The sequence below is a fragment of the Colobus angolensis genome, unplaced genomic scaffold, assembly GCF_000951035.1.
Source record: "Colobus angolensis palliatus isolate OR3802 unplaced genomic scaffold, Cang.pa_1.0 Scaffold2, whole genome shotgun sequence".
Classification (NCBI taxonomy): domain Eukaryota; kingdom Metazoa; phylum Chordata; class Mammalia; order Primates; family Cercopithecidae; genus Colobus; species Colobus angolensis.
The window spans coordinates 12,541,121-12,553,468 of NW_012115154.1; the positions used below are offsets into that span (position 1 = coordinate 12,541,121).

Genomic DNA, 12,348 nt, shown 5'->3' on the forward strand with positions numbered 1-12,348 from the left:
GCCTCAAATATTTCTGATTCTTGGAAATAAACCATCTAATACTTTCCTTGACCTGAGGATTTAAAAGTAGTTTTCATTTTAAGAATGTTGTGTGACTCATTAGAAAGGAGTTTGTCAGCTCATCAGATCTTAAGTTTTACCTTTTGAAGTAGACAGGTTTGGTCATGTGCAAAGAAATGATTTCAGTCTTACATTTAGAAACCATGGAGACATTGGTTAATTTACTAGTCGTCAAATAATCTGCCAAATTTTTAAATGGCTAACTTGTACATATATCATTTAAAGCAAGCTGGTCCAACCTGTGGCCCATAGGCAGCTTTGAATGTGGCCCAATACAAATTCATAAATTGTCTTAAAACATTATATAATTTAAGTTCGTCAGCCATCATTAGTGTCAGTGTATTTTATGTGTGGCTCAAGACAATTCTTCTTTCAACATGGCCCAGAGAAGCCAAAAGATTGGACACCCCTGAAAGTATACACAATGCCTGAATGTTATGTTTGCAACTGGGTTATATTTATTTATTTTTTTTAGCCTCTCCTTTCACTTTTGCCAATCCTTTGGTAAATTTCATCCATCTGAGTTTAAGTAAGATGTTCTTTGTATCATGTAGAATGAAAGAAACTATGGGGGAGGAAAAGAAAAGAAAAGTGTCCTTCAAGTATTCAGATTATAGTAGACATTCCAGATTCAGTCCAAGGATGGTTAAAAAAACTATTTACGCATTCATTCATTTATTCATTTGTATTTATTGATTAATTTGTTCACACAATAAGTATTTACTGTCAGATTACAAAAGTGAGAGCACCTTGTCCTTGTTCACAAGGAGTGTGTTAACAACCCAGTCCTGTAAAAGAAATCAGGGCTTCAACCCACGTGGCAACTGTCCTTAAAGAAGCTGAGGGTCTTCACTAAGCTCTCCTTTCTTCTTGACTCTCCATCTAGCTTTCAAAGAAATTCATACTTGTGCATAGTGGACATTTTTTCTTTGTATAATCATTTGGGAAGTTACAAAAGGAAATAATGAAAGACTTAATAAAGAAATTAAGATTTTTATAAGATGTAGACAGGGTACATGGTTCATGCCTACAATCCCAGCACTTTGGGAGGCCAAGATGGGAGTAGCACTTGAACCCAAGAGTTTGAGACCAGCCTGGGCAGCATAATAATACATTGTTTCTAAAAAAATATTTATTAAAAAAAATTAGCTAGGTATGGTGGCATGCACCTACTTGGGAGGCTGAGGTGGGAGGATTGCTTGAGTCTGAGATGTCAAAACTCCAGTGAGCCGTAATCAGACCACTGCATTCCAGGGCAGGTGACATTTATTTATAAATGAATAAATAAATAAAGATTTTTATGAGGTGTAAATTCAAATACATTTCACAACCAAATATTTTCATATGCTTTGCATGTTTTCCAATTAAATGTATAAGGTTGGCCTAGCGGAGTATTTTTTTTTGTAGAATCCTGAAAAAAATATATAAGCCTTGGTCATGTGCTATGAAGTTACAATATTCACTAGAATTTATTTGTGTCTTGCTGATAATAATCAATGATTTATTGATAATGCTTATAAGTATACAATCATTTGTTACCACTGGAAAAGAATCCAGTGGGGACGTTCTGCAGCGTTCCAATTAGATGATTTTTTAAACTTTCTTTAACTTTTAAGTTCAGGGGTACAAATGCAGTTTGTTACATACGTATATTTGTGTCTTGGGGGGCTTGCTGTACGAATTATCTCATCACCCAGATATTAAGCCTAGTACCCATTAGTCATTTTTCCTGGTCCTCTTCCTCCTGCCACCCTTTGCCCTCTGATAGGCCCCAGTGTAATGTGTTGTTCCCCTCTATGTGTCCATGTGTTCTCATCATTTAGCTCCTGCTTATATGTGAGAACATTAGGGTATTTGGTTTTCTATTCCTGTATTAGTTTGCTAAGGATAATGGTCTCCAGCTCCATCTATGTCCATCAAAGGACAAAAGCTCACTCCTTTCTATGGCTGCATAGTATGCCATGGTGTATATGTACCACATTTTCTTTATCCAGTCTATCGTTGGTGGACATGTAGGTTGATTCCATGTCTTTGCTCCAATGACAGCTGGACCAGGGTCTTATTCAAAGTAGCACATTTCCTCACATTAATCCAGAGAAGTTTTTTCTTCGGAGATAAGCAGGTATAGGTTCAATGGCTCAGCCTCAGGTTACTTTTGCCTAGCAAAGGCACTAAAAAAACATTTGCACCCACAAAATACTAGATTTCTACAAGGTATACTGAGGAAAATGTTACCTAGGACTTAAGGACAAAACCCCAAATGTTATTTGGCACATCACCAATTCACAAATGCCAATTACCTGACTGACAATTTTATTGCTATAATAATCCGCAAAATAATAAAGTCACTAAATTAGCTCTTTGCAAAAAAGTAGTTTTAATTAGACACCTGTAAAGTATTTAGCAATTCTTATGTTGCTGAAACACAGCTAATTTTTTATGAATGGTCATTTCTGGTGTTTTTGAAAGACACTTCATTTTAATTTTTTCTCCATAGTTTCTTTTATTCTACATGGTAAAAAGAACATCTTAAACTCAAATGGATTAAATGTACCAAAGGGTTGGCAAAATTGAAAGGAGAGACCAAAAAAGAAATGATACATAACCCAGTGGCAAACATAACATTCAGGCATTGTGAATGTTTTAAATGATATGTTTGTGCAAACTAGTCCTGAAAAATCTAATTTCTACAAATTATATGAGTTGTTATTCAAAACCAGTTTTCGGTAAATCAGTAACTGTGCATCAATCAGTAGATTAACTGTCAAATCATCAATTATCGGTTCCTATTTATGACTCATTGTAAAATAAAGATTGCAATTAGAACACATTTGTAGCATATCCATTAGTTCCTTCTCAGGAACCCAAACAATCACAATGTCATTAAAGTTGCTTTTTAATCTTTCTGCTTCTTCTGTTATTATATAAACTGCTCCAGAATACAAAGGTGGATTTCAGATGTTGAAAGCAAAACAGTTGATATTTCTACTGAGAAACTGGGATTACATCATCTTTTTTTCTAGGACCACTCTAATTCCCATATTTGGAGTTCTTCCATTACTGATTATTTCTACACTTCAGGAATCTCTTAGTAATTTTTATATGTGCAGCTTCAAGACAATCCTTATTAGGTGGTCATTTTACTTCCACTTTTGGTACGACACTCTTTCTTCCCATGATGTGTCAATGGCTCTATATGTCCTATCATTTGTGACACAATGCCTTCTATAACACTGGATATTTACAATCGGTAATTAACTTAACGTGTAGCTAAATCACTAATGTTAAAAGTTTATCTTTTAAAAATGACTAAATTCATAAAATAATCTCTAGGTGTTTTTGACAATCTGGTCCTAAGCGATCTTTTTCTTTTTCACAGGGAAATGGGGGAAAATCAGACAATGGTCACAGACTTCCTCCTATTTGGATTTCTCCTGGGCCCAAGGATTCAGATGCTCCTCTTTGGGCTCTTCTCCCTGTTCTATGTCTTCACCCTGCTGGGGAACGGGGCCATCCTGGGGCTCATCTCACTGGACTCCAGACTCCACACCCCCATGTACTTCTTCCTCTCACACCTGGCTGTCGTCGACATCGCTTATGCTTGCAACACGGTGCCCCAGATGCTGGTGAACCTCCTGCATCCAGCCAAGCCCATCTCCTTTGCTGGCTGCATGATGCAGACCTTTCTCTGTTTGACTTTTGGACACAGCGAATGTCTCCTGCTGGTGGCGATGTCCTACGATCGTTATGTGGCCATCTGCCACCCTCTCCGATATTCCATCATCATGACCTGGAGAGTCTGCATCACCCTGGCCATCACTTCTTGGACATGTGGCTCCCTCCTGGCTCTGGTCCATGTGGTTCTCATCCTAAGACTGCCCTTCTGCGGGCCTCATGAAATCAACCACTTCTTCTGTGAAATCCTGTCTGTCCTCAGGCTGGCCTGTACTGACACCTGGCTCAATCAGGTGGTCATCTTTGCAGCCTGTGTGTTCTTCCTGGTGGGGCCGCTCTGCCTGGTGCTGGTCTCCTACTCACGCATCCTGACGGCCATCCTGAGGATCCAGTCTGGGGAGGGCCGCAGAAAGGCCTTCTCCACCTGTTCCTCCCACCTCTGTGTGGTGGGGCTCTTCTTTGGCAGTGCCATTGTCATGTACATGGCCCCCAAGTCCCGCCATCCTGAGGAGCTGCAGAAGGTACTTTTTCTATTTTACAGTTTTTTCAACCCAACACTGAATCCCCTGATTTACAGCCTGAGGAACGCAGAGGTCAAGGGTGCCCTGAGGAGAGCATTGTGCAAGGAAAGTCATTCCCAACTGGTGTGACATTTGAATCTCCAGCCTCAGTCATCTCCTGCAATATTGGTACCAAATACCACCTAAGTTCACTACTCTTTATATCTGAAACTGAATGAACCAAGCGACTCTGCAAAGCATTCCTTTTTCCTGCCTGGGAAGTATTTAGTTTTTGATGCATTTGTTATACTTAACATTTTTTAATTTAACTGCTTATTGAGTTGAGAATGTTGGGGAAAGATTTATTTTGTACACTGCTATGAGTCCAGAAGTTTAAAACAGACACTCTACCCGTGACTTAGTCAGGTATGCTCCGAAGTAGTGGAATAGCAGTTATTATCGGACAGAGTCATATCTATAAAAAGTTTTTTAAAATACAGCCACAGGCAAAGACTCCAGAACCCATTGATACCTCTGTCCATTTTCATCTTCATTTGGATGTTTCCCCTCAATTGTACTTCCTCTCTAAGTAGTAAATGTACCTAAAAGCCTACTTCAGCTTGGAAGGAAATTGATTTTTATAAAATCCTACAAAGTGTCTGACAATTTTTGTTGTCAGAGAGAGTGAATCCATAAACATTCAGCTGGCAATACAAAGCAATTACACAACAAAATCCACTTTCCAATCTGCCCTGAGATTGTGATGGTCATTTGTTTCTACTCTTCTCACCTCCTCCAGGGGACTGTCTATGATTCTCTCTGAATAAGTAAATGCTCTTCACTTAGAGGAAGTTAGTAAGTACCACCACACAACTTTTCACTGCTGGGGATGAATGGAAAGCCCCACACAGAGACAATTCAATGGAAAAAAGGTTTTTAATAATAATGTTAATATTTAGCATTATTATAAATTACTCTGTGCCATCCACTGCACATTGATAGGTACTTTATAGAGATAACCTCAGTTTATCATTATAGTCAATCCATTTCCCATTATTGTCCCATTTTATAGATGCAAACTTTAAGCAGATGGAAAATGCTAGACTCAAATCCAAACAATCTGGCTCCCAAGCCTTCTCTACTTAACCAGGACAATGTAGGACTTTATTAGCAACATACCTAATGTAGGATATGTTAGGTGAATGTGGGTTTCTTCTCCATCTAGAATGTGCCATGACGAGGCCAGGAGAGTCAGAGATTATTTATGGAAGTCTTCTTATCCTGTTTGACGAGGCCTAGGGCCATGGCTGCAAAAGAGGTTAAGAGATTCAGAGGAACACAGAACACAGAGAGGGTGGGAGTGGAGGCTGTTCTCAATGAGATGAGAGAGTTAGTTTAGAACTGTACTTGGTTCTGGGTGGTGAGATCCAGAACAAAGACATCTCTAGTTCACATACAACACTCACATGCTCACGCATATGCACATGCACACACACACATACACACACACACACTGAGTGCTTGGTGAAGTACTATTCTAAGAACCTTACAAGTAAGAGCTCTTTATGTCCTCATAAAAACCCTGAGGTAGAGACTATTACTGCTATTTTTAGGTGAGAAAACAGAGCTACAGAGAATTCTATAATTTAACCAATGCTCCCAGCTAATAAGTACCTAGTCCAGAATCAAACTTAGGCAATATGACTGCTGAACCCATAATCATAACCATTATATAAGCAATTACACAACAAAATCCACTTTCCAACCTGTCCTGAGATTGTGATGGTCATTTGTTTCTACTCTTCTCACCTCCTCCGGGGGACTGTCTGTGATTCTCTCTGAATAAGCAAATGTTCTTCACTTAGAGGAAGTTAGTAAGTGCCACCACACAAATCAAAGAGATCATGAAATTTCCAAAGATGAAGAGGAGGAGAGATGAAAAGCAATTTTCAATCTCTAGCCAAAGATAGGCATTAGGCTCCAGACAGAAAACTACTTAAAGCTGGAAAAAACAAACAAACAAACAAACAAAAAACACACCAGCTTTTTTTATACTGGTGCATGAAATGAGATGAGGTAGCAAGAACGGACTGTGACTCCAAGGGTCAGAGATGGAGGAGGAGCCTCTTGATGGTCAGGATGGTGAAACCAAAAACAATGGATAAATGAGGTTGACACTGCAGTTTTAAGTTGATGATTCATCAATTGAAGAACATTAGAAAGTGTTTTTGTAAATTATCTAGCCAGGCATGGCAACATGTGCCTGTAGCCCCAGCTATTCGGGAGGCTGAGGTAAGAGGATCACTTGAGCCCGGGATTTTGAGGCTTTGGTGAGTGACAATCGCACCACTGCATTCCAACCTGGGTGACAGAGTGAGACCTTGTCTCCAACAATAATAGTAATAATAATAATAATTAAATAATTAATTTTTAAAAAATTACCCAAACTGGATATACCATTTGTAATTCCACTGCTGCCGAACAGTTTTTAAACAGTTGTTTAGTTTCATGGCAGATGCTGCATATTGCGATGGAACCAACACTGGGAAGGGATATATTCAAGTGGCAGGACAAAGGTGAAGAGCTCTAATACCAGGGATAGGTTTCAAGGGATGAATGCTCCCGTGGTAACAGAGGAGCGGCAGGAAATCATGGTGTGCAGAAACCACGCTCAGGCAGTTGCCTGTGCGGACCCTAAATTCTGTGTGTGCAGTCCTCTCTTAGGATTGGCCCAGGCATCCAGGAAGCCCACGACACTGCCTACCCCTTAAATACACAAGGTGCGTACCAGAGGCCCTGGTTCTAGTTCCAGGTGTATCATTTGCTAGCTGTGTTTTTTTGCAGAGAACTCCCTTAAACTGCCTGAGCTTCAGTCCTTCATCTGAAAATTATGCATGTGGAAGCTGTTTAGGACACCCCAGAGTGCCACTGAAAACCAAAAAGCAAGATGCAAATGGACACATTTTTTTTTTTGAAGTCTTAAAAGTGCTATGTGAACATAAGATAAACTGTTATTATTACCATGCTGTCAGAAGTTATTTTAATCCTGTCAGGCTTGCTAAACTTTCTGATCTGGAACCAAAATTTCTCTTTAAAAAGGAAGAGCATTGGTGCTGGTAGGTCACCTATGCCTGGCTTCCCCATGTCTGCCCTAGAGGCACAGAAGGCCGCTAAGTCTTGGAGGGCACAGCCAGACCGGGACCACGAGCTGCGGCCCAGACTCAGGGAACCTCTGTGCGTCAGCTGGCAAAGACTCCCGGGGAGCCTCTCTCTCTTTGAATCTGGTCCCAGCCCGTCCACTTGGAAAAAACAGAAGACTTCTCCCAAAGTCAAGGAATTCAGATTTTGGTTTTGGTTTCCAACTTTTTGTAATCCTCAACCTGGGATTTACAGTATATGTCTCGATTATGTTTCACTCATCTCTTCACAAAGGGAAGGACAAGCATTGGTTCATCTCTTTACACCTGTACATTCCTAGCACAGAATGAGTACTCACAAAAAACATAAGGAATACATAGAGGACACTTTAGCTACCTGTTGACTATGTCCGTTGACCCCATTTCCAAATTTTCAGTGTTGATCCATCTTCTGATTTCTAACCTTCTTTAAATCCCCCTAATTTTAGGTTATAGTACAGTAGAAATTTAATTGTACCTGATGATTATTGAGCACTTACTATGTGGTCAGCACTGCATAAAATGCTTTAGTATAATTCTTACAACAAATCTGTGCAGTAGGTACTAACACTATCCTAACATTACATGGGGAAAATAAAGTTTAGTGAAATTAATTAATTTATGCAAGGTCGCCAAATCCTTCAGTGGTAGAAACATGACTCAAGACCAGGCAGTCTGGCTGTAAATAAACTCTGAGCCACTCTCTTGTAGAGGACCTCCGGATACTCATCTCCTGAATGGTTGGCAACAGGCCTGTTCATAGTAGACACTCAATAAACTGACTAAATGAACAAATGAGTGGTCATTGTGTTCAAATTTCTACTCACATCATATACGCCTAGGGATGAGTTACCCTTTATTCTTTTTATTTATTTATTTATTTATTTGAGATGGAGTCTTGCTCTGTCGCCCAGTCTGGAGTGCAGTGGCACGATCTCAGCTCACTGCAATTTCTGTCTCCCAGATTTAAGTGATTCTCCTGCCTCAGCCTCCCGAGTAATCGGGACTACAGGCATGCGCCACCACACCGGCTAATTTTGTATTGTTAGTGGAGAGGGCATTTCACCATGTGGGTCAGGCTGGTCTCAAACTCCTGACCTCAGGTGATCCACCCGCCTCGGCCTCCCAAAGTGCTGGGATTACAGGCGTGAGCCACTGTGCTTGGCCTATTTTTTTAAAGTTGAATCTCTTGTGCATTTGATTCGTCCAATTCATCCTTTTAGCATATTCTTATGCAGTAGATATTAATAATCAAGAACGTCCTATTGCTCTAGGATCACAGAGAAGAAAAGACACAATTTAGGGTTGAAATTTATCACTTACTATTAAAAATGATGGGAATTCTATTTATGTTTTATCATAGGAGTCCATGGCCATTGTCTTATCACAAGTGTGCCAAATGACTGAACCTGTGATTCCAGAAGGCCTGGATGGTACTGGTGCTACACAGGAAGTCATGTTAGGATGCTGCTCTTGAAAACTCTGGCAAGAGGGTGGAGACAACTGTAGGCAATAACTACTGGGAATGATAGGGATGGGAATTTGTGTGTTGTAGTCAGTTTCCTTGCTGCCTGAAATTGGCACCTGCAGCATCTTTGGCATGTGGACCAGGGATTGCCAACTGCCGACCTGTAGGACTGGTGTTTGCTGTCTGCTGTGAGTGTAGCATATCATTGTTAAACACAGGTTCGTGAGAATAGACAAAAAGGAAAGACATTTGGAATGCTGTCTCACTGGACTTCACAGTTCTGATGTTTTCGCAACCAGCAGAGAAGTGTCTTACATCCCTTGCTTTCTTCATAAATTTTAAATAGCATTGGCTCATTTTTATCTGTATTTTTCAAACCTGTGTTGCTATGTTTTTAATTTTTGAAATCATGTTGTGCCAAAAGAAGAAGTGAACCCTTGAACACAGTATGATTTGGTCAACAGAATACTGGCTAGGCATGAGAATGTCTGGGCTCTCACAGCAATTCTCCCACTTACTGTGTGACCTTAGAAAAGTTGCTTAACTCCTCTGGGCTTCAATTTGCACACCTATAAAATAAAGAATTGAACTAGACAAACTTTAAGGTCCCCTTTTGCTTTCTAATTCCCTGTCTTTATTAGTTTCTTCACATTTCATATTAATTTGGATTTTCATTTTTGTCAAAGGAGTATAAAACAAATTCCATACAGAGAAAATGAAATGCACTTCTGAGGCTAACTGAATCTCTCAGACCTTAAATATAGTAGAACCCCAAAAATACGTACTGGCCAGGCATGATGGCTCATGCCTGTAATCCCAGCCCTTTGGGAGGCCGAGGCGGGAGGATCACTTGAGGCCAGGAGTTTGAGACCAGCATGGTGAATATGATGAACCTTTTCTCTACTAAAAATACAAAAACCAGCCAGGCATGGTGGCATGTGCTTGTAATTCCAGCTACTTGGGAGGCTGGGGCATGAGAATCACTTGATCCTGGAAGGAAGAGGTTGCAGTGAGCCGAGATCATGCCACTGCACTCCAGCCTGGGCGACAGAGGGAGACTCTGTCTCAAAAAATGAAAAAAAATAAATAGTACACACGGAATTAATTAATTAGCACTATTTTAGTGCACTGGGAAGTAGAAATTTCGTAAGACTGGTTAAAAGTTAATGAAATGCCCACCTTAAGGAAAGAATACTACTAGGAATAACTTTTATTGGGAATGGTTCTAGGAACTAGACTAAAACATAAATGTCTAGTTTTGTACCCATATTACCCACATTGTAGATATACTTTTAAGAGATAATATTTGTTGAGAGCTTATTAAATGCCAGGCACTGTGCTAAGGTACATGCACCATTATTCCGTCTCAACTTCATAACAATTCTATGAGTTAGTACTTTTATTATTATTATTTTTACAAAAGAAGAGATAGCGGTACAGAGACGGTAAGAAACTTTTCTATGGTCACACGGCAAGTATCTGACATAACCTGGACCCTAATCCAGGTCAGCCTGACTCCATAACCACTGCGCCATAAGGCCTCCCTCCATCCTGGATTTAGAGAATATATTTCTGTGAACAGTTAAGTAAGGATGAAGAAAATCAGCCTTGAGACCTATTGTACAACTTGGTGAGGATAGTAAATAACATATATTGTATTGTGAAAAGTGTTGAGAAAGTAGATTTTAAGTGTTCTCACCACAAAAATGACAAGTATGTTAGATACTTCATATGGTAATTTGCCCAATTTAGCCATTTCACAATGTACATACATTTCGAAACATCATTTTATACATGGTAAATCTATACCATTTTGTCAATTAAAAAAATAAAACTTTTATTTTACTTAATCTTATTTATTTACTTATTTTTGAGATGGAGTTTTGCTCTTGTCGCCCAGGCTGGAGTACAATGGCACAATCTCGGCTCACTGCACCATCCACCTCCCGATTCAAGCGATTCTCCTGCCTCAGGCTCCTGAGTAGGTGGAATTACAGGCGGCCACCGCTACGCCCGGCTAATTTTTTGCATTTTTAATAGAGTCAGGGTTTCACCATGTTGGCCAGGCTGGTCTTGAATGCCTGACCTCAGGTGATCCACCCGCCTCAGCCTCCCAAAGTGCTGGGATTGTAGGCATGAGCCACTGCACCCAGCCAAAAAAAAATAAAATGTTTAAAAAGTCCACCATCTTTACCACACACAAAGAAAAGAAAATCAGCTTTAAGAAAATGATAAAAATACAGCTAACATAGTCCCCAATATACATAATAAGCAAAATAGTAATATACAAACTAGCTTTTTATTGGAAAAAAATACATAGATGCAAGTAGAGACAAATAAACTATTTACAGTAGAACAAGTGACAGACAATAATAAATATAATGAAAGATGTATAGCTCCTCTAGTAAATAATAAATTTTAAAGCACAAGATACCATTTTTCATCCATTAGATGGACAAAAATTAAAAGATAGATATTTTCTAGCATCACTAAGCATGCAGGCAAGGGGATATTTCCCCACAGTCTTAATAGATTTGGGGGAAATGTGGTCATGTCTCTTCAAAAACTAAATTGTTTGTTCTGATTTTTCAGAGACAGGGTTTCACTCTGTTGCCCAGATTGGAGTACAGTGAGCTCAAAGTATCCTCCGACCTCAGCCTCCTGAGCAGCTGGAACTACAGGTGCAAGCCATCATGCCTGGCTAATTTTGTTGTTGTTTAGTAGAGACGGGGTCTCACTATATTGCTTAGGCTGGTATTGGATTCCTGGGCTAAAGCGATTCTCCCTCCTCAGTCTCCCAAAGTGCTGGGATTACAGGCATGAGCCACTGTGTCCGGCCTGAAAAAATAAAATGTGCATGCCTTTTGATGCAGCAATTCCAATTCTAAGAACATATCCTACAGAAATATTCCCATATGCATAAATATATACATGTAAATATATTTTAAGCAGAAGCAGTATTTGTAATATTGATAAATAACCTAATATCAATAGTGAGGTTATTAAATAAAACATTGCAAATAATACATACAATGAAATATTATGCAACTCTTAATATAAGTTTTATTAGTATATTAACATCTAATTAGATATTAATGTATGGTTAACATATAAACTAATATTACCATAAGCAAAATTTTCATAAAATGTGAAGTGAGGAAACAAAGTATATCGATACTGTGCTTTCTCATTCACTTAAAAACCTATAGATAGGTGTATGAGTGAGAATATATACATAGAGAGACGTATACTAAAGCATGGGAAAATGTTTAAAATAATACACATTAAAGAGTTAAAGAAGAGACCTCTCAAAATGTAGACTGAACCATGGGAAAGAATATTGCATTATTTGAAAATTTTACAGTAAACCAATGCTCATTCCTTGTTCAGAGGAGGTTTTCCCGACCAGCAGACATCATGCCATTAATTGGTGATTCCAGGACCCAGGGTCCTTACGCCTCATGGATCT

At 39.3% G+C, this 12,348-nt stretch overlaps 1 protein-coding gene across 1 annotated transcript in view; it reads left to right on the plus strand.

Annotated features, from left to right (window-relative positions):
* The window catches only part of LOC105511449 (olfactory receptor 2A1/2A42), a 21,161-nt gene extending 16,776 nt beyond the window's left edge, over positions 1-4,385 (plus strand). Inside the window, exon 3 of the mRNA XM_011941579.1 lies at positions 3,440-4,385. Coding sequence (XP_011796969.1) covers positions 3,444-4,385 — 942 coding nt within the window. The 5' untranslated portion in view covers positions 3,440-3,443. The remainder of the gene's footprint in view (positions 1-3,439) is intronic.
* Positions 4,386-12,348: the final 7,963 nt, after the last annotated feature.